General features: G+C 40.7%; 1 protein-coding gene across 2 annotated transcripts in view; it reads right to left on the bottom strand.

The window, feature by feature from the left end:
* The window catches only part of SLC7A4 (solute carrier family 7 member 4), a 294,598-nt gene that overhangs the window by 126,935 nt on the left and 145,098 nt on the right, over nucleotides 1-22,565 (bottom strand). For both annotated transcript variants that reach the window (XM_044068360.1, XM_044068359.1), the window contains exon 2: nucleotides 646-1,726. In XM_044068360.1, the coding sequence (XP_043924295.1) occupies nucleotides 646-1,621 (976 nt within the window). In that variant the 5' untranslated portion in view covers nucleotides 1,622-1,726. The remainder of the gene's footprint in view (nucleotides 1-645; nucleotides 1,727-22,565) is intronic.

Raw genomic sequence — 22,565 nt, 5'->3', positions numbered from 1 at the left:
CCAGAATGAGATGCAGTACACGAGACATAATCTCATCAGTGTGCTTTACAGGGTACAACTGCATCTAGGGCTCCAGGGTTCATTCCTTCTTCAAATATAACTGTGTGTAAAATAACTTCAGCTCACTGGACCACATGATTCACGGTAGGTACAATTATTACTTCTACATCCTTCCACTCTGCTTAAAGTCTCCCTCTTAGCAGCAGGCAAATCTTCTATAAACCTTACTGTTGAATCATGTATTAGAAATGTGTGCAGCATTCTGAGTGCATGCAGAGTTGTAACCTGGTATAGAAAAAACAAAATATAATCCTAAAAAACAAACACTGATTTTTAGTGACGCTACTACAAGGTACTTACCTGAAAACATTTGAGAACAGTAACAAATATACTGATAAACATTTTAATTCATTATTTTTGTTTTTAGCCACATAAAGCTCATCAGGCATGCATGCCTGTTTTGAGACAGTAGTCTGTGGGATGAAATAAGTCTGACTGACTGCTAGACCTTATCATCAAATAAAAATCTAGTCATAAAGTCATCAAGTCAGTTATTCAGAAACTTTTTTATGCCTAACAAATACTGCTAACTGAAATGAACTAATGATCTACTTAAAGAGAAGCGACCATGTTAATCATACATACCACAGATAGACCCAGCAGCCACCAGGAATCCTGCCCAGGAGTACCCACGTCGATAAAAGGCATCAGCAAGTGCAGAATCTGGGTTTAAGCTGTGCCATGGAACCATTAACGTCAGCACTGTTGAAACCAAAATGTATGCTGCCGTTGCCAGTGCTAGTGAAATGGCTGTGGCTATAGGAACAGATTTTTGTGGATTCTTAGCCTCCTCACTGGAAGCTGCAATAACATCAAAGCCCACAAATGCATAGAAACAGGTGGCAGTGCCTGCCATGATACCTGAAAATCCTTTTGGTGCAAAACCACCTTCACTTGCACTCCAGTTCTTTGGGTCTGCAAGAATGAATCCAAAAATCAAAATAAAAAGAATAATGGCCATGCTAATGCCTGCAAACAGATGATTTAACCAGGATGATACCCTAGCACCACATGAGATAAAAGCAGTTGCAACCAGTAATATTCCAGCAGCTAGGAAATCTGGGTTGTGGGCCAAAAAGGGTGCATTCCAAGTACCAATATGCAGCTCAGTGAAGTTCCTTATTTTATGATTAAATATTGAATCTAGATAACCACTCCAAGCTCTTGCCACTGCAGCTCCACCAATCATATATTCCAGAACGACATTCCAGCCAATTAAAAAGGCCCATATTTCACCTATGGATACATAAGTAAACATATAAGCAGAGCCAGTCTTTGGTACACGAGCACCAAATTCAGCATAGCAAAGTGCAGCAAGTAAGGAAGCAAATCCAGCAATTAAGAAAGAGATTACAACAGCAGGACCAGCAATATCTTTGGCTACAGTGCCAGTAAGAACATACAGTCCAGAGCCCACCATGCCGCCAATGCCCAGCAATGTCAAGTCTGCAGTGTTAAGACATCTCTTCAGTGAGGTTTCCATCATGTCCTGTTCTAAAGTTTTAAGTCTATTAAGCTTGTGGCAGAAGCGGGCCATGGCATTAGTCAACCTGCTTGCCATTTTGATGGCTTGAATTATGAGCTACCAGTTTTCAGATGACCGACTAGCACAGACAATGAGCTGCTTTGAATAAGAGAGTTTTCATCTTCATTTCATGGGGACTACCTAAAAAAGAAAAATATTCAAGTTAGTATTGGGCATTTTACATTTTGTAAAGTATACTTTTGCAGCTGCCAACATGATAGCATTTTAGTGATCTCAAAAAAAATGATACATAGATAGATATAATATACACACACACACATATATATATATATATATATATATATATATATATATATATATAAAATTAGTAGACAGGATATTGGACTAACAAAGGAGGAAAAAAACAGAAGAAAGTCCAGCAAATGAAACAGTTTGTACAAAGAACTACCACATTACTGTATAAAGTGACATTATATGGGAGATGTTTTGCAATAAATATATACATTCAGAGGCTATAAATTTTATCCTGTTATACTCAGTTTAAAATGTTACTACAGCTTAGAAACAGCTAGTGAATACTACTTTTCACATCATTGAGTAACAAAACTGAGACTTAACACAGGGTTAAAAATAAGTGTATAAAGTTCAGTAGCACCACCCAGCATCCATGGCACTGACATGTATGCCTGGGCAGATAAGGATAGTGCCAGAATTAGGAGGTCAAAGCATTATCAGCATCACCTTCTACTTCATTTGGAAAAGGGAAGGTAGACCAATATGGTTTTACCCTACCTCACAGACGGCCACAGCTAATAAAGGATAAGGCAGACAGTACCCAAAAATGTCAATACTGATAAACATGCGCACATTCCATAACGTGGTGGAATGGGTGGCAAAGTACGTACATGGCCACCATATGAGTAAAAGCTGCACAGAGGGAAACTGAAGAGTTTAATGAAAAAAAAATGAAGTACAATATGAAAAAAGTTTCATACCATGTGCTTGCTGATTTACTGCTCAGCAAAAATATTAAAATAGTTATGTATCCACTCACTTGTCAAGAAAGCAATTGAACATTGTTTCCATTTAAAGGACCTTTCCTGAAAGCTAAAAATGAGTTTAATACAAGTCATAGAAGTGATGATTCAGACAAAAATAATCAGTTAAGAGTAATTCAGACTTTTCCTTTAACATAGTGTACATCACCCTTCTTTTGTAATCAAATTCCTTTCAAACTTCATGCATTTTGCTTCTTCTACACATGTGCTCAGGATCACACAAGCGGAGTAAAAGATTCCCACTGCAGGATAAGGCTTACTTTGGTATACAAAGACAGTATTCTGCCAACAGGCCTTCTAACAGCTTTAGACACAACTGTGGAGCATGCCCCTGGATAGCTCTACACACAACTGTAGAACATGCCCCTTGCAAGGGACCATACACAAATGCACCTAGTGTCCGTACCCTACCCCAGCCATCGACAACACTGCCAGCCCCCCTCCCCCCCAGAAAGGGCTTTGACTGACATGCTGTAGAAATCCTATTGGTGCATAATTTTCTAAAACAGCCAATCCATGCTACCCTAAGCTCCTCAAGTCAAGAGCAATAAAGAAAAAAAAGAAAAAAACATGTATCGATGTATCCGCTTCTACAGCACAGCAGTGAACTCGTACTCTCTTCAGCTTTTCAAGCGAGGCACACAAAAAAAAAACAACATACTGTAGAAAACTAATTGGCACTTTTTTCACCAATTGGCTTTTGACAGACACTACAGTTCCACTTCAGCACTTCAATTGAAAAGCAAAAACCAAAAAACTGTTAAAGAGTTTTCTGTACTGTGATTTAGGCATGCTACAGGAAACCTCTCTCTATCACACACCCTAACACTTTGTGCCTACAGCAGTTGCCCCCTTCATCCCCATGCTATGCTACTGATGGGTAGATATGACAAGCACTGGCGATTTTAGGTATAGAAGTACTCAGTGAGGCAGTTTATTCTACCAGACACCTCAACAAAGCACACATGTCCTAATGTAAGAGCTTCAGGCTCACACAGAATTCATGATGGACAAGGACTGTATCTTCACACACTCTTTTGCACCTGATGACTTACCCCTAATACCACATACATTTCAGGAATAACGGTAAGTTGTGATGGCAGCAGGTACCTCTTCGCTTACTCATCTCTGGTTGATATGCCCACAGAAGTAAAAGTGAACAACTCTGAACAAACAAGGTGTGTGTGTGCTGGGGGGCACTTGTGAGGCTGTCAGCCAAAGTAAGTCCTTCCAGAAAGGAAATACTGTGCACTCAACCAGTATAACCACAGGGCATTAGGATCTTCAGCTTTACATACACCCTTTGTGTTGGGTGGCTCCCCACTCTGGAGTGAGACAGACATGACAGCAGCTGTGTCCATGAAGGGTGATACATGTCATGTCTGTGAATCTCAGTATCACCAGCAGACTTTGCAGAGGTGTTCATGTCAACTCTTTATTCCAATCTCAGCCATTTTTACTGGTTATCAATTAAGCTTCTGTCTCTAATGGCAGAACATAGAGAATACCATAGTAAACATGTTATATGGTACAAGGGTACATATCTGACATGCAGGTAAAATGTAAAATGTAAATGCATCAAATTCCTTGTTACACAATCTTTTCTTCTTTGGTGATAGCACTCTGCTATTATCCTGATGTGCCTTTCAAAAAGGAATTTGCATTATACCTACATTACTAGGCTATATCTTGTAATAAATGTATTTGCTACCTGTGCTACATACAACTACATGTGAGACATGCTTGGGATGGGTCAGTCCAGCACATTATCCACACAACTACTGGGTATAAGTGCTGTTGCATCTCCTCTTCCCCAGTAACACAAATACTCTTCCATGTCTGTCTGTCTATCATGTAGACCTTGGAAAGATACTCCCTGTAGAGGGTCCCTTAATCATAGTCTTCAGTGCTTTATGCTCATCACAGATGATTATATCCAGGGCCGGTGTTAGCATTTTGGGGGCCCCCAGCAGATGTCAAGTTGGGGGCACTTCCAGTCTACGTATCACCCTGTCACTGATAACCCTCCTAGGCAACCTTTTAGTTCATGCTGCAAACTTTTAGGAATAGTAATCGCAGACTGACCTGTAGCTGCAGTGCTCTTAATTACAGCAGGCCTATGTACCACACTATGTTGGCCCATCTCACAAATGGTCATTTAAAGTTAATGGCATTTAGTTGCACCAACGATACATTGCAGCAACTCTATGTACAGGTCTGGACTTTGTGAAATGGTGCCCTAGGCCTACTGTTTCAACCAACCCCCCAACACACACACACCGTTCTTCCCATTTTCCCTCCATCTTGGGCTCCCTATACAATGTACATTACTTTTTTCTTCCTTTTCTCACATTTTGCTTTACTCTTCAGTTTTTTTTTGAGAAGCCATGACTTCCTATATGCTCTGATGTGCATTTTAAAGTGTTTTCTCTTTTTACACAACCTTTTCATCCAATGATGGCTTGAACAGAAATTTTGATTACGAAAGAAATTGTGTTGCTGTTCAGCTTTAGTTTTCCTTGCATCCTTTCAACACACCTTTCCTGACCAAGTAAGCACAGTAATAACCATTTAGGAAATAATTCAGGTAAGCTAGAGCCCTCATAAGCATTGGGTTATGCATGTTGTGAAGTACATTTAGAACATTTTACCAACCAGTAGTGGCCAAAGGAAAATCACTAGTAAGAAAATAATTTCAGTCTTATTTTTTTTCTTTCATTGAAGACATACGTTGTACCAAAGGCTTAATGTTCAAAGATGACAAAACAGTAACTCACAATAAACTAACAAGCCAGTTGTTGTCTGGATACACAAGTCTCATCTTAGAACTGCCTGCCTGCCTCCCTAACCCCCCCAAAAAGACTGCCTATGCATCCCTCTGGTGTTAGACTGGGATGAAAGCAGAGGTTCAAATTTCTACAGCCATGTATTTCAAATGACTGCTGACATATATATATATATATATATATATATATATATATATATATATATATACAGATAGATACAGAGGTGCCTCCTCATTCCTCAACCTGAACTGTCAAAGGCAAGCTACCTGCATACATGTCTGAAGTGTGATTGTGAGGAAAGTGAAAAAAAAATTACAGTAATGTATTCTACTTTCTTGCTTCTAGACAGTACACTGTCCCCCGCACAAACTATAGTAACCTTCTTTGTATACCTCTGAAGTCTGAGAGAAAAATAAAAGAAACAATGACCACATTGTCCTCAGCCCAAACACAAACTATAATGACCTCATGTGCACACATCTAAGGTTTGACGATGATGACAATTAAAGAAGTAATAACTCCCCCCCCACACACACACACACACACACATCTGAGCAGGGCTGGTTTTAGAAAGGGTGCAGTTGAGAGCAGAGCCATTATCAGCTTTATCCTAACAGGCTCATATCACAACCCTATTCAGATTAAACAGCATAATCAGAAAAGTAATACATTTTTCCTCCTAATTTTCCCCAACCAGCAAAAACTTTTTTGGGGCCCCACAGTCAAGGATGATTAAGGGAGCCCCGTGTATCCAGATATACAGTGTGGAGAGTGGGGCCCCCCAGACTCTTAGAGGATCTAAATGTCTGAATGTTCTGTTGTGTATTTTACTCATTACTTTCAAAATATAATTGCTTAGCTACATTTGTTTACTGATACCCAGAAGAATAATGTCTGCATTCCGGCATTATTGGGTGTGTGCACAGATAGAAATCACTGATATTTTTACACACACACACACACACACACACACACACACATAGACATGCGTGCGTGCAGACATAAGCCATAGCAATACCATTTTGTACTTATTTCAGCAAATTGCAATATGTTGTACACTGGTACTGGCACAACATGATCAGTAATTGCCATTTAGCAGTCTTCAAACAGCAGCAGGGTAAGTCACTTTTATTTACTTTCCTTGACTTTTCTCATAGTTTTGCTTGTAAATCATTCAGAATTACAAACAGTCAATAAATCCAAACATTAGACTTTTATACTTATTGTCCAGAAAATGAAAGCTGATGCAAAAGGTGTTATACTATTAACTTTTTAATTTAATTAGAGGAATATTTAGAACTTGTTCATTATTTTGAGCCTTTATTCTGGTATTATAGACATTGCCTTCATTGAAGGTTGGGCATCAAGCTGGCACCTTGGCACCGTAAAAATCAACTGCCAATCATTAGCGGACCGGACTTCCTCTGTGGCAACCCCTAACTGGGAAAAGCCGAAAGAAGAAGATTCTGCTATTATAGACATTGCACTGAATTATTCTGCAAATAAGTTGAAAGTTTTAGTAGCTGGTGTTCTGTTAGTGTTTATAAAATCCCCTGAAAGAGAAACCATCTCTTAAGATTAGAAGCATCAGCTTTTCTTAAAATGCAAGGTTTGCACTGATCTCGGTCACTCTGGACTGCTGATCTCTCGAGTGCTTACCTTGTTTATGTTCATTATCAGCTTCATCCTATTGGGGTCATTTTACACACCTGTTCACAGTAAAGAGCATAATCAGGAAATGACTACATTTTTTTCTCCTCATTTTTCTCCAACCAGCAGCAATTTCTGTGGGGCCCCCACACACAGTCAAAGATGATTAAGGGGGTCCCCTTGCACCCACGGGTATTGCAAGTACCTAATGTTGGCTATGTTGTTAGTTTTAGGGGAGTAAATGTCCACGAGCAGAGTTTAACTAAGCCAGGGGTAATATGTCAGGGGTAAAATATTTAATGGAATCGTGAAGCCTGTTGCTTGACACAAACACTGTTACTATAACCAAAGATATCTTTCAGTTTAAAGCAGATATAAATACAAGGTATTACCCATCTTCTTTATTAAGTACACAAAATTGGCTTTACTAGCTTTTGTTGGTTTGACAGACATGTTACAAAATCTCAAGGTAAGACGACTTGTTGTGGTTGGGGGCCCCCCAGGAAGAGGGGGGGCCCCCAGTGACCGCAGGGTTCACTGGTGCCTAAAGCTGGCTATGATTATATCAGTTATGTGACAACACTAGACTATTGAGTAGATTAGATCACCCATGACCTGTCACAACTAATCACTCAATGTTTGGTCTGCACCCTTCTCTCCATTAACCACAGGATATGCTGCCTGACTACCTGTATCAGAATTACATTTTAAGCATTGCAGACATTCTCCAGCCACTGTCTGCCTCATATTGTGGACATGCAGATTCCTACTAAGACACAAGAAACACAAGAATGCATACTGCTGATGTAAGTGCAGCAGTACCAACAATGTATCTGTTCCACAGAGTCACATATTAATGGGATACAAGTCCTATAAGGTGTGCCACAGTATAACATGCTTCTTGACAGTGTTACCTGTAAGATGTTCAGCTGACATGACATAGTAACCCCTCCCCCTCCCCACTGGTAAAATAGTAGCTGAAGAAGTAGTCACTTAAACATGTAGGCAAACACAAGAAACCATTTCAGTTAACAAATGCAGATAGAACAGTAGGCATGCTACCTAGGCCTATTTCTCCCTTGTCCAAGACATTAACAGAAAGGAAAATGTGCATTTTACAAGTGAAATCCAGAAACTTTCAGAAAACTATTGCACAGTACTGCACACATTGTCAAATGTATGATGTCAAGATGGTGACAACCCTTCAGACTGTGCATGTTTATACCCAGTATGTGCATTATACAGACAAATAAGGTGCTGATAAAAATGAAATAAATTACTGTACGCTATACGCCTTGCATTTGGTCAGTCAGCTACACATGTTCCCTTCACTGAAACTGCAATAACTGGTGCAAGGGATCTGATGCTTTTGTCTCGTTTGTCTGTTATGTCTGAAAGCAATACACCTACTTAATTGGTATACGACTACTTATTTCACAACATAACTTTGCACAGAGTTGACTCTATCATCATGTAACTCCATCCCACTTAACTTAGTGCCATCTACTCAGTTGCTTCTTGCAGCTCTGCCTTACCTTACTCAGATGGTCTCTATAAATGTATACACAAACACACACATATGTGTGTGTGTGTGTGTGTATATATATATATATATATATATATATGTATACACACATATAGATACATATGTGTGTGTGTATGTATACACACGGGTCTACTTTGATTCACTGAAAACTCATTTCACTGAATTTCAAAACACACACACCAAATCGCTGAAAGCTCAAATAACTGAAAACTCATTTCACTGGACAACGTTTCACTGAATGTAAGTACTGTTGGGAAAATAAAATGTATATGCCCTTTTCCCCACTGTAGTGCGATCCTGGAGTTAGTATATATAGTTAACGGGGGTGTGCCCCCCCCCCCCACCTACTTTTGGTTTTATATTGTTAGCTTTCAGTGAAATATGATTCATAAATATAAAAGCTAAGTAGGTGGGGGGGCTACACTCCCCCCACACCCCCCTAACTATATATATGAACTCCAGGATTGCACTACAGTAGGAAAAGGGCATATACATTTTATTTGCCCAACAGTACTTCCATTCAGTGAAATGTGATTCAGTGAAATTAGTTTTCAGTGATTTGAGATTTCAGTGATTTTTTTTGAGGGTGATTTGAAATTCATTGAAATGAGTTTTCAGTGAATCAAAGTAGAACCATACACACAGACCCACACGTGTGTGTGTGCAGGGGCGTGGGAGAGAGAACAAACATTCATAAATAATACACACCCTAAATAAAGGGCTTGATAAAAACATGTTTTAAAATGTCTGCAGACTATATCAAATACATGCATTTGGTAGATTCTGCAGACATTTTGGTTATCTACACATGTAGATTGCCATCAAAGCTTTATCTACATTCCTTGGTACATCACCACAAGTTTCTCTACATTTTTGGCGTGACATAAAACCTATCAGTATTCCCTTCTATGTTTATACTGCTTACAAAAACAAAAGTAAAGGTTTATAGATTGCAGACATGAGACAGAGATATAAACACAGCCCCTAAATAGCACAACCCATCTAAAGCCTTCCTCCAAACCAAACTGACATTTAAAGAAAAAGCATGGACAGCATCTTCACTTAAATTTAAGACTAACTTCACATATTACAGAAACAAAATGCATGCATATAACTACGATAAACAACACCGCGAAATGAAAATCATTAATTTGGAAATTAAAACGTTAATATGAAATAAAGCAGAATACAAATTTCAAATAGCTAATCCCATTTATTTATTTTTTTATTGTATTTGTTGACCAAGGAGGTTGAGTGGTTATGGGACCCTTTTTAGACATGATGTTGTTACAAAAGCAGAGTGAATTACAAAGTTAATAAGACTTGGAACCCAGGCAAAGGAGAATACTTAGGGCAATCAGTTACAGTTTTCAAAAATAAAATTAAGTTACATAACTTCAATTTATTTATGCTGGAATATATAACAGCATTATTACAGGTGTCATTCTAATTATCAAAACTAATTAAGATTTATTTATTTATTTATTTATTTGGGAGAGCACTGATAGACTGATATTTCTGACATGCTCAAAGTTTGCACCAACTTGTTTACTTTTAAAATAAGACCAATATTAAACATTGCATGGTAGCCATACTTTTTGTTGTAACTCTGTGAAAGGTGGAAACCAACTGTTGAGAAACCAATTAGCAGCTAACCTTACTCACATTAAGTCACCAGTCACAAGCTTTTGAAAGTGAATAATAGCATTCTTTACTTGAAATAAATAAAATTAAGCAATGCACTCTGTAAAACTAAATATACAAATCGCTATAAACTTGCACAAAGAAAATGCAAAATTGATGTATTAAAACAAATTCTATACTGAAGCACTCTACCTAACAGTTTATCTGCTAAACATATTCATTTTCTTTCAGACTCCTATTTGTAAGTAAAAACAGTAGCTTCACAGTGTCATTTGCAGATATGTCCAGAAATTTAGGCAGAAAGTATAGTTTTGTACCTACCATAAATGTAGATGTCTGATAGGAACGCATCTGCAGTCCTTACAAATGGGTTGTCCTGTCGTCAGGCAGCCCCTCGGTCGGCCGGATTCCAAAGTCTGGGTCTGGCCTCGGCTGGTGTTGCGCTTCACCCGACGTCATAGCTGCAGTTATTCGGGTATAAAGGCATCAGCCGACGCCATTTTCCTCAGTGTTTCTTGCCCCAGATGCCAGGTGCCCTCTTGGAAGGCTAAATTTGGATAAATGCCAATGATTCCAAATAGTAGAGAGCAAACACAAAAATAAGCATGTATGTACATATATACAAACAAATACACCATAATAGATTCCCCCAGCTAGCTATAAGATGGGCAAATACCCTAGGAGCACCACAGAGGGGAAGGCGGGTGGGTAATCCTGACTGCAGATGCATTCCTATCGGACATCTACATTTATGGTAGGTACAAAACTGTACTATGTCCTTCAAGGATGCATCTGCAGTCCTTACAAATGGGTAGAATACCATAGCTAAACTGGGGGAGGTGGACAAAAACAAATTATGGTGTAGTTAGGATCCCTTGCAAAACAACAGTGGCAAAGCCTGCTCGGGATCTAGAGTATAAAGGTAAATTATAATGCTTGGCAAATGTATGCACAGAGCTCCAAGTAGCAGCTTCTAAAATGTCCTTGGTAGCCACTCCTCGTAAGAAGGCTGTGGTAGTGGCTGTTGCCCTTGTAGAGTAAGGCCTGATATTCTCTGGAGTTTTCTTTCCATGGTAGGAGTAACAAAATCTAATGCAATTTCCTATCCACTTGGAGATTGTCTGTTTTGAAATTGCTTTTCCTTCCCTTCCTGTTGCATATGCTACCAGTAGCTGGTCAGTTTTTCTATTGCCCTTGGTCCTGTCCAGGTAATAGCGTAATTGTCTATGTACATCCAAGGTATGTAGCAGTCTTTCTCCCCTGTTCTGTGGGTTAGGGAAGAATGTAGGTAGGTGGATAGCCTGATTTAAAGAAACTCTGGAAACCACCTTAGGCATAAAGGAAGGATTTGTTCTCATGGACACTCTATCTTGATGGAAGATCAGGAAGGGTTGCACTGCCATTAATGCCTGAAGTTCAGATACCCTTCTTGCTGAAGTGATTGCCAGCAGGAAAGCAGTCTTCCATGATAAGTATTGCAATTCTGCTGTTGCTGCTGGTTCGAAAGGAGGAAGTGTCAATTTTTCTAGCACAAAGTTCAAGTCCCATGCTGGTAATGGTGGCTTCCTAGGAGGCTTTACATTTTTAATTCCTCTCAGAAACTGTCTGAGCAGGGGATGTGAGAAGACAGGAGGATCCAAGTCGTATTCTGCTGAAATAGCTGATGCATGAATCTTGATGGAGGAATAGGACAGGCCTGAGTGGAAGAGCTCTGCCAAGTATTCCAGAATGTTGGCTATGTTTACCAGTGACACATCTTCTCCTTTTTCAGTACACCAAATGAGATATCTTTTCCATTTTGCTGAATAATTTTTTCTTGTTGAGGGTCTGCGAGCCTCAAGGATAATGTCTTTAACCCTTTGGGATAAATTTGGGTTAATTGGTCTTATGCAATGTTCCAGGCAGTCAGCTGCAGAGTTTTCAGGTTTGGATGCAGATGGCTGTAGTTGTTCTGTGTTAACAGCAAGGGAACCAGGGTAGTGGCCATATTTGTTCCCGAGCCATGCTCCTCAGTAATGGGTACCAATGTTGCCTTGGCCAGTCTGGAGCTATCAGAATGATCCTTGGACGGTCCTCTTTGATCTTCAATAGCACTTTGTGCATCAAAGGAAGTGGTGGAAATGCATATGCTGTCAGGTTTTTCCAACTGAAGGATAGGAAGTCCACCTTCCAAGCAAGTGGGTGGTACGTCCTTGTGCAGAATTTCTTTAGTTGGTGATTGTGTGGGGATGCAAATAAGTCTATTTCTGGGAGTCCCCATTTTCTTGTAATGGTTTTGAAGATGTCCGGATGCAGCATCCATTCGTGGGCATCCGTGGTAGTCCTGCTTAAAATGTCTGCTAGGATGTTTTCTTTTCCTGGTACAAAAATTGCTTTTAGCTGTATGTTGTAGCTCAGGGCCACATTCCAGAGATCCAGTGCCATTCGGCAAAGAGGGTACGAGTGTGTGCCTCCCTGTTTGTTGATGTACCACATAACTGTGGTGTTGTCTGTCCTTATCATCAATAGACCTTGCTGAAGGAATGGTCTGAATGCCTGAATTGCCAGTTTTACTGCCAGCATTTCCTTTAGATTTATGTGTAGGTGCAGCTGGTTTTGAGACCATAAGCCTTGTATGCACTTGTCCAGCATGCGTGCCCCCCAACCGAGGTCTGAGGCGTCTGTCGTGATGGTTTGGCTTGGTTGAGCACTGTGAAAAGGCAATCCTGTGTTTGATTGACAAGCCTGAGCCCACCATAGGAATTCTTGCTTCAGGCATGGAATAATGGGAATCTGGGTTTCCAAGCTGTGCTTGTGTTGAGACCATAACTTCCTTAGGTACCACTGTAGTTTTCTCATATGCAGTCTGGCATGAGGAACCAATATTATGCAGGATGCCATGAAGCCCAAGGCTTGCAGAACTTTTCTTGCTGTCAGATGGTTCTGTTTTGTTAAGGCCAAGAAGTAGAGAGGTAGCTGCTCCTGTTTTTCTACTGTTAGGAATGCCATTTGCCTTGATGTGTCCAACTCTGCACCCAAAAAGGTTATTCTCTGGGATGGTATCAGTCTAGACTTTTTTAAATTGACTGTGTATCCCAGGGCTTGTAGCAGATAAATGACCCTTTGTAAATCTTCTGCTAGCTTGCTTTCGTTGTCCGCTTGTATCAGGCAGTCGTCCAGGTATGGGTAGATTTGTATTCCCTGAAGTCTGCAATGAGCAATTACTGGTGCCAGGCATTTCGTGAACACTCTGGGCGCAGTAGATAAGCCAAAGGGCAATGCTGAGAATTGATAATGCTCTGATCCTGCAAGAAATCTGAGGTATCTTCTGCAGTTTGGTCGTATGGGGACGTGCAGGTATGCCTCCTTGAGATCTAGAGTCACCAGCCAAGACTCCTTGCCCAGCATGGGAAGAAGCTGCTGTAGGGTCAGCATTTTGAATTTTGGAACAATGAGGAATGTGTTTAAAGCGGACAAGTCGAGAATAGGTCTCCATTTGCCTTCTTTTCTTGGTACCAGGAAGAGTCTGGAGTAAAATCCTTCCCTTGCTCCATAGATGGTACTTTTCTACAGCTCTCATCCTTAATAATTGGGATATTTGTTTTAGTGCTTCTGTGTTTTGATTTGGAGGTAGGTTTGGCATTCCTCTCTTCCCTGGTAGAGTATGGAAGTGAAACCTGTAACCTTGGTCTATTATCTGTAAAATCCACTTGTCTCTTGTGATGTAATGCCAGTTTGTCGTAAATAAGGCTAGCTTCCCGCCTAAGGGTGCTTGCAGTTGTTCCCTGGTAGGCGGTGCCAGAGCCAAGTCACTGTGATTGACCAGTAGTTGTGGTGGTGGCTGTGTCTGTGCCTCGCTGGTTGTTGCCCTGCCACTGACGTCCTCTGTAAGCACCCCTGGATTGGCTTCTGCCTCTTGAACGCCTATTCCTGCCTCTCTGAGTTCTGGAGGAGTCTGGAAAGGACCAATTCTTGGAGGGCCAATTCCTGCTAAACCTCAGAGGTTGGACCTGTAAGAAACCTTTTACTGTTTGGACAGATTTTGCCTTCTCTTCCATCTTCTTCAGTACTTGTTGTGCAGGAGAGCCAAACAAATTGATCTTATCCATAGGAGCATCTAATAGTTTTGATTTGACATGGTCTGGTAAGGCCTGTTCTTTTAGCCATGCATGCCTTCTGATGACTGTGCCAGTCATGGCTGATCTAAAGGAAGCCTCCAGTGCATCATAGCCGCATTTTAGGGAATGGTTACTGACCTGTTGAATGTTATGTACCATTTCCTGCACATATTTTTTGTCTACTGTTTCATCTGAGGACACTTTTTTGGTTAACTGATCTAGCAAAAATTCTTGATACTGCATCATGTGAAATTGACAGTTCAAGGCCCTAGCTGAAAGAGTAGCAGAAGTGTACACTTTTTTACCCCATCTCTCTAAGGATCTGGATTCCCTTTCAGAGGGGAGGGGGTTTTTGGCAGAGGTGGCTGCTACAGCCTTAGGTCCTTGGGAGATAGTCTCTGGATCTGCAAGGCTCTGCAAGGGGAGCCTTATACAAGTGATAATGTGTGTCCGGGACCCTGTAGTATCTATCGGGCTTAACAGGGGCTGGAGGCAGAGAATCAGGAGCTGTACAAGCATCATTAAATGCATCATCTACAACAGAAAGAACTGGAGGTATGGCTAAAGGCCTATGTTGTGGTAAATGCAGAAAAGTTCTAAGCCTTTTTCTGGAATCTGAAAAATCCTGGCCCTGCCACTGAAATTGTTCCCTCATAGCATGCAGGGTTTCCCCAAAGGAAAATTCCTCAGGCGGAGAGGCAGAAGGAATGGACTCTTCACCATCAGAGTCTTCATAAGGGGAGTATGGGGCCTCTGGAGGGTCTGTATCATTTGAGTCATCAGAGGAATCATCTGTAGACACTGGCTCAGGGGGCTCTGCTCTAGGCCTCTTCTCTGGAGGCAGGTGAGAGGCCCTGTCTGGTTGAGGTTGGGATCCTCGAATTAAAGAAATGAGATCCTCTGCTAAACTAAGCATTTGTGAACTAGAGCTAGGCCTGTGAGAGGGGGGCTTAGCAGGCACAGATTTAGTAGTTTTAGCTGCTTTAGCCCTGGCAAAGGCCTTAATGGACATGGCTGCAGGTGGCCTAGCAGCTCCACGTGCAGGGGTTGAAATATCCAAGGGAATAGTGTCTGATAATTCCTGAGAAACTGTAACAGTATGTGGGATATCAGAAGCCGATTCCACGAGGTTAGAAGAGGCCTCGGCAGAAGGAAAGTTTTCGGCTGAAGGAGGAAACGCTTGCTCGGTTTCAGCTGAAACCAAGACACTCGCGGTTGGCTTAACCGCGGTTTCGGCCAAAACCACGGACCGCGAGTGTCGGTCCTTTTCCTTGCGTTTTTTAGATATTTGCGAAGTCGGAGGATCCGACGGCATAATATAAGCAAAATCGGAGCCGAAAAACTCCTCAGCAAACTCCGACCGACGTCTAAGCATCCGCCGGTTAAAAGAAGCACAGGCTAGACAAGCTGCGACGTCGTGGTCTGGGCCTAGACAAGGTAAGCAGTAAGAGTGGAAATCTTTATGAGGTATTTGTTTCCCACAAGTTAAACAGTTATTTACTTTTTCTGACATCGGCTGAGGCAAGAAAGAGTCCCCAATGGGGTACTTAGCTTTTTAGAAGTCTTCGAAGAAGTTTTCAGAAGTAGTAATCTCTGGTTCTGACCGACCGGCACTTGTGAACAGCTTCTGCTTCGGGCACCACGCGGCAAGAAACACTGAGGAAAATGGCGTCGGCTGATGCCTTTATACCCGAATAACTGCAGCTATGACGTCGGGTGAAGCGCGACACCAGCCGAGGCCAGACCCAGACTTTGGAATCCGGCCGACCGAGGGGCTGCCTGACGACAGGACAACCCATTTGTAAGGACTGCAGATGCATCCTTGAAGGACATCTGTCCATGAATGCAATCCATGTGCAGATTTCAAAATTAAGCATCTAGTTGACATTTGTTTCTCCGTTTAAAATAGCCTCAAGCAGTGTTTCCTCTTTTTGTCAATTCAAATGCTGCTTTTCATGTTTTCAGGGGGGGGGGGGACGACAAATAATTTAATGCAGTGTTCAAAGCTCTTACACACTGCAAATATTTGCCCATTTGAGACAAAGATTTAGCTTTAATTTAGTTTGACTTTCTAACAGACCTCTGCATTTCAAATGAAAGCAGTCACATACTCAGGAATGTTTCTATTTTTTACATTATGTACATTTTATATGTTTGGAAACAACTACATTTTTATGAAAAAAATGCATGCAGTTAATTCAGCATACTATTACTTTCTATATGTTTTACTGAAAGACAGTTGCAAGCTTCACTCAGGCTGTCAAATGTTTTCTAAGAAAGAAATCATATTGCTTTAACATAGTACAAGTTAAACAGGCAAGTGCTAGAAAATTGAAATGAAAACCCAAACAAACCATAACAGAAATCCTGAGTATTTTATATGAAGTAAAAGATATACAAATGACATCTTTAGGAAAGGGAAGAAACAATACTTGTAGATAAAGCAGAGGAGGAAGCAGGTTTGAAAGTATATAGGAACTGAAGCAATTTACATAATGGAGTGAATGACATTTGTTAAAAAAGAAAAAAGTATATATAGGTTCATAGGTAGGTAACTAGGCTATCTGCCCAAGGGCATTTATTAGCCTAGCCAGAGTGTGTCGGCTTTCACCGTCCCATTGATTAAGTAACTGAGCCTCTGTCAAGCAGAGCCAATGAAGTAATCCCAGGGGTGTATTTTCTGTTACCCATCCACTCGTCAAGGTTTCTCTTGAAGGGTGTTAGTGAGGGGCTCTGCCTAATGTAGATAGGAATTTTGTTCCAAAGCATGGGGAGTCTCTGTAACAGGAATCTATCCCTCCATCATGTTCAATTTACTGTTGTGGCGAGGTTTAGCTCACTAGAGCGCGTGCCTGTCAGTGACTTGGATTTCTTTAGGTGGAGCATGTCCATCAATTCTGAGTTGGACATAGCTTTGTAAGCCAGGCAGAGATCACCTCTGAGTAGGTGATATGCCACTGAGTACAGCCAGAGTTTTTTTTCAGTTGGTCTGCGTAGGACATATGTTTGAGGCCAGTAATCCTCTTGTTGAGGTACTTTTGTGGTCTTTCCAGCTGTTGGAAGTATCTTGTGAGGTACATCCAAAATGGGGCATTGTACTCTATGATGGGTCTGATGAGTGACAAGTAGAGGGGCACTATAACCTCTTTATTTCTAGATGTGAACCCTTTAGTAATTACATGGGCCACATAGAAGGATTTCCTAACTACTTTGGCAATATGATTGTCAAAGGAGAGATTACTATCTGCCTGGGCCCCAGATCTCTTATTACCTCTTCTGTATTAAGGGGGCTGCCACCTATGTGGTAATTTGTGGGAGTTTTGTTTTTCCCAAATGGGATGACTATGCATTTTTTTTGCATTTAGCATGAGGCCATAACTTTGACACCAGGTGTCCATCTCAGTAAGGCCTTTTTGGAGGATGTCCGTGTCAGCTGGAGGGTCAATTATGGCTCCTAGTTTGCAGTAATCAGCGAACTTGGTTAGCCATAGTCCTCCTGTGTTTGCCTGTACTTCTGAGAAGTACATGCCAAACAGTAGGGGTCCCAGGACCGAGCCTTGCAGGACACCACTTGTGACTGGTTTAGAGTTGGACCTGGAGCCTACTATTCTTACCACGTGAGTTCTGTCTGTAAGCCAGTTGGCAGACCATCTTGTGATATAGGGGTTTATGTTCAGGCTGGTGAGATTTTCTATAATACCCGAGTGAGGAATGGTGTCGAAACGCCTTGGTGAGGTCAAGGTAAGCTGTGTGAACCACCTTTCCCTCGTCTATGACCTTGGTGATGGTCTCAAAGAAGTCAACCAGGTTTAGTAGGCATGATCTGCCATTAACAAAGCCGAACTGGGTCAGGTCATGTGTTTGGAGGTTCCCAATGTCTTTGCTAATGAGTTCCATGATGATGCGCTCCATAGCCTTGCAGACCAGGCTAGTCAGGCTTATGGGGTGATAGTTACCAGGGTCAGTTGTGGCCCCTCCTTTGTGGAGCAGAAAAACTGTTGCTGTGCGCCATTCTATGGGCACATAGCCTGTGGAGAGGCTGAGGTTGAACAGCGTGTTTAGGTAGGGGGTTAGTTCGTTCTGTAGTTCGTGCAAGATGCATCCTGGGACACCATCTGGCCCCACTGATGCTGTGTTTTTGGCTTTTGAAAGGGCTGTTTTCACCTGTGTCTCTGTGATTTCCAGGACACTACACTTTTCCGGTATTGTTGTGGGCCCTTTTAGAGGTGAAGGGGGGGTGCAGTTTGCACTTAATCTATCTGCCAGGATGTTGGCAATATCAGTAGGTTCAGTATATTTTGTGCTATTTTGCACTAGCTCAGAGCATATCTGTGAGATGCCACCTAGATTCTTGACATAGCTAAAGAAGGCTTTGTGGTTATCTTTCAAATCCTTGGCTATTTTTCTTTCGAAGTTAGCCTTGGATGATTTTATGAGGGACCTTAGTTTCTTACTGATACTGATTAGGGATGTCTTTCCTTCTTGGGATTTGCTTTTTTTCTGAACTAGTTTCCTCCTTTTATTGTATAACCTGTTTATGGCAGGGGTCCACCAGACTGGTTTCCTTCTCTTAGGAGAGTGAGTCTTGGTTTTTCTAGGGATGGCACGATCCATGCATCCTTGTAGGTGCTTAGAGTGCATTTGTAAAGGATTCTACATCTTGGGCAGCATTATCCTTTAGCGTGGGGGCTGTGAAACTTACCACCTCTGTCTTATGTAAGGTGAAGTTTGCTTTAGAAAAGTTTTTCACTGTGGTTTCCTTGGTTGGGGGTGGTGGTGGGGTGTGGACATCCAGAGTGATTAGTTTATGGTCTGATCTACCCAGTGTCAGGTTGACCTCCGGTGCGGAACACCTGTCGCCCATGTTGGTGATGACCAGGTCCAATATGTTTTCACCTCTGGTAGGGGAGTTTACCAGCTGATCCAGAGCATTTGAGTTGATAAATTCCAGGAAGCGCTGAGCCTGGGAGTTTGTACTCAAGTAGTTTTCCCAGTTAATGGTTGGGTAATTGAAGATATATAAATTGAAGTTATATAGATTGAAGAATATATGTATACTGCATGACAATAAAAATAGAAACTGTTATAGTAGTATGCTTTCTTTCCTGTTAATGTAAGTGAAATCATATTCCAACCTAAATCTTGATTACTTACTAGAGACATTTAAAATATAGAAAAGTATTTTGGGACTATAGTACAAAACTTGCCATTGGCCACTCCATTAATTAAAAAAAATATATGGAATCTGCCCATGTCTCTGCTGAATGCACAGCTTATGCAAAAAGTGTAGACCATATAAACAGAAAATCAGTGGTAAACAGTTTGTTTGTTTGTGTCTTTCGGCTTTTAGGGGTCGCCACAGCAGAACTCCGGTCCGTAAACAGTAATTTATACCTAAAAATTATGAATGAAATATGTGATGGCCTGGATTGTGTAACTTACAGAATGCTTTGCATTATAAAATTAAGCAACTCAGTTCATTTCTTAAACCTACTGGTAAAGGATTACACACCAAATATATTGTGTTTGCATACACATGCACATCTACCTCTCTATCCCTCTTTGCATTTAAATTGAACTTAAACGCACAGCAAATAAGTACTCACTCACCTACACAGTACACTGAACATAATTTAATTGATACTCCATAAACAGTAGCAAAACACAGAGCACTCTCACTGATCACAGATAATAAAGAAATACTGCATAAACATGTACACACACACACACTATACTGAAACATTACCATCTCCATCCACCTTCATCCTCCAGCTGTTCTATACATAAACCACACAAATTCCAAATACACAGATACTTATACAATGTGGTTTACGTAGGGATGTTTCCCAACTCTACTGCTGCACAATTGCCACTAAAGAAAGAAAGTCCAGCAACGCTGTGCTATAGTCAAATAATGTGTCGAATGACCAGCAATAACTTTGATTGGTTTTGACAGCTTCACAACACACTGATGAAATAATCTATTAGCTGAATTTACTGCTCCCACACAGACATCCATATGGATATAATTAATTTCTTCTAATTGTCTTTTATTTTAATCACAAATTGCTTGAAAAAAAATCACTGAAAGCATATTTCATCTAAAACACATTTGTTTGAATTCCAGCTTATAGAAAATGTTTCCTAAGGCAATAGAAAATCATTCCTAATGTGGTCTGTAATCTTAGAATTGTAGGCATTACAAGGCAAATTCATCTAAAACACTATTTGTGCCTTGTCAATGCTTACCTTCGTGTTGTACTCCCATCTCCAGAAGTTTGCATTTGTGCGCCAGCAGTGTGACAATGTGGATAGTGCTTCCTCTTTTCTCAGAGGTCGTGTGACTATGAAGTTAATATATTTAAGTAAGGGGGTGTTGAAAGCAAAATTCTCTGCAGTGGTACAGGAAGGCTTGGCTCACCCTCCACAAAAATAAATAAATAAATTTTGAAGGACTATTTGCTGTATATCAAATTTTCCATGAAATATGATTTCAATTAATTTTTTTCCAGTGATTTATGATTACATGAAAAGGCAAACTGATGAAATGTTACACACTCATTTGATATATGTGTATGTATGTGTGTGTGTGTGTATGTACCTATACAAGCATATATAACATTGTGATACCCCTGCACTGGCCCAGTAATCAAGGAGCCTCAATCCTCACCACTGGCAACAGTGAGAGACATCCACAATGGGAGGATGACAAGTACGCACACAGTAAAGTGCAATTTCCCTTAAGAGCACAAAGAGATCACAGTCAGTCTGAGGCTGGTTTCTCCATCTTTCTCCAGATCCCCAGAAAGACTCTCCACTGGCACAGCTACAGAGTTGAGATCTCAGCTGAGTCGTCAAGCTAAGACCTCCAGCACCCTCTCTGTCCAGCTAGTGATTTGTGTCCCTGCCCAAGTAGCTGGCACACACACTTTGAGATTTGATTTATACACAAAAACACACACACACACATACACACACACACCTGGGAAAGGCTGGCACAGGTTTACTAGCTATGCCCCCTTTAGCCCAGATTATAAGGTAGTTCCAGCTGCCACCAGCCAACTCTTTATCAGCTGCTTAAGGCCCTTAACAAAGGATGTCCAATCCTACTGTGTAATGTTACTATTAATCCAAATGGTAATCTGACTAAGACCAAGGATATTTAGGAGTGGCCTGTACAGTGTCACCATACAGATATGCAAGTATACTAAAAGCTTAAATATCTCACAAATATCAGCCACAAAGATAGGTTTAAATATATTTAATAATAAATAATAAAATAAGACAATACTCAGTAAATCAGCACAGTAACTTCAGAGCTCAAGATCACAGAAAACATTTAGAACATTGCAGGGCAGTCTCAAATAAAGAAAGAAAACATCTAAGCTATACTGCGCTATACTCCTATCTGAATATAAAAGAGCTACTATGCCCTAGAAACTTACTTGCAGCAAGGCACGTGCAGAAGGTGGTGATGAGTGGATGTTCTAAGTCAAAGACAAGATACAAGAAGCACAGTCTCCCTCTGAGAGATGTCTTAAATTAATATCAAATATAACTGCTGGGTTAGCTTGGATGACATCACTTTTTGTCACCTGACTTTAGTTCCCAGGCTAAACTCCTCATTGTAGCATTTGACATTTTCTTGTGAAAAATACAGATCTCTCAGACATTTGCAGTTCCTGGAAGTTGTAAAACAATACAACACTTCTACATCTTAAACCCAGTAATTACTTCTCTTTCAAGACAATACAAAAATCTTCTAGCTCTAGACATTGTGTCTGTTTCTGCATTGAAAATGAGAGATAACATCTCTTATTTATAGCCCAGCTATAAAGTAACTTAACTTCAACTATTCTTAAGTTTTGCAAGTTAATCTTCTATGTTCCATTAGGGTACATTGTGGATATATCTTTGAAGCTCAGTACTGTACAATCCCTGTTCAAAACATATGTTTGCATCAGCAGTTTAATATACACATAATATACAGTTCTAATACAGATAATTATTTAAAAAATTCCAGATAGCTGTGCTGGCACTATTTCCTTCTGTCACACTTCTATATAAATCATATCAGTATTCTCCAATGACATATACTTATTTATAAAATTCCAGATAGCTGGGCTGCTAGTATCTCCTTCTGTTATATTTCCATAACAATCATATTAATATTTACAAATGACATAGAATTATTTACAAAAAATCAGCTAGCTGGGCTGGCAGTATTTCTGTTTGTCA

This window comes from Protopterus annectens, chromosome 4.part0, assembly GCF_019279795.1.
Source record: "Protopterus annectens isolate FY-2018-M chromosome 4.part0, PAN1.0, whole genome shotgun sequence".
NCBI lineage: Eukaryota > Metazoa > Chordata > Ceratodontiformes > Protopteridae > Protopterus > Protopterus annectens.
Note: the sequence above shows the minus strand (reverse complement) of the source record. Positions and strands in the feature narration are given on the sequence as shown.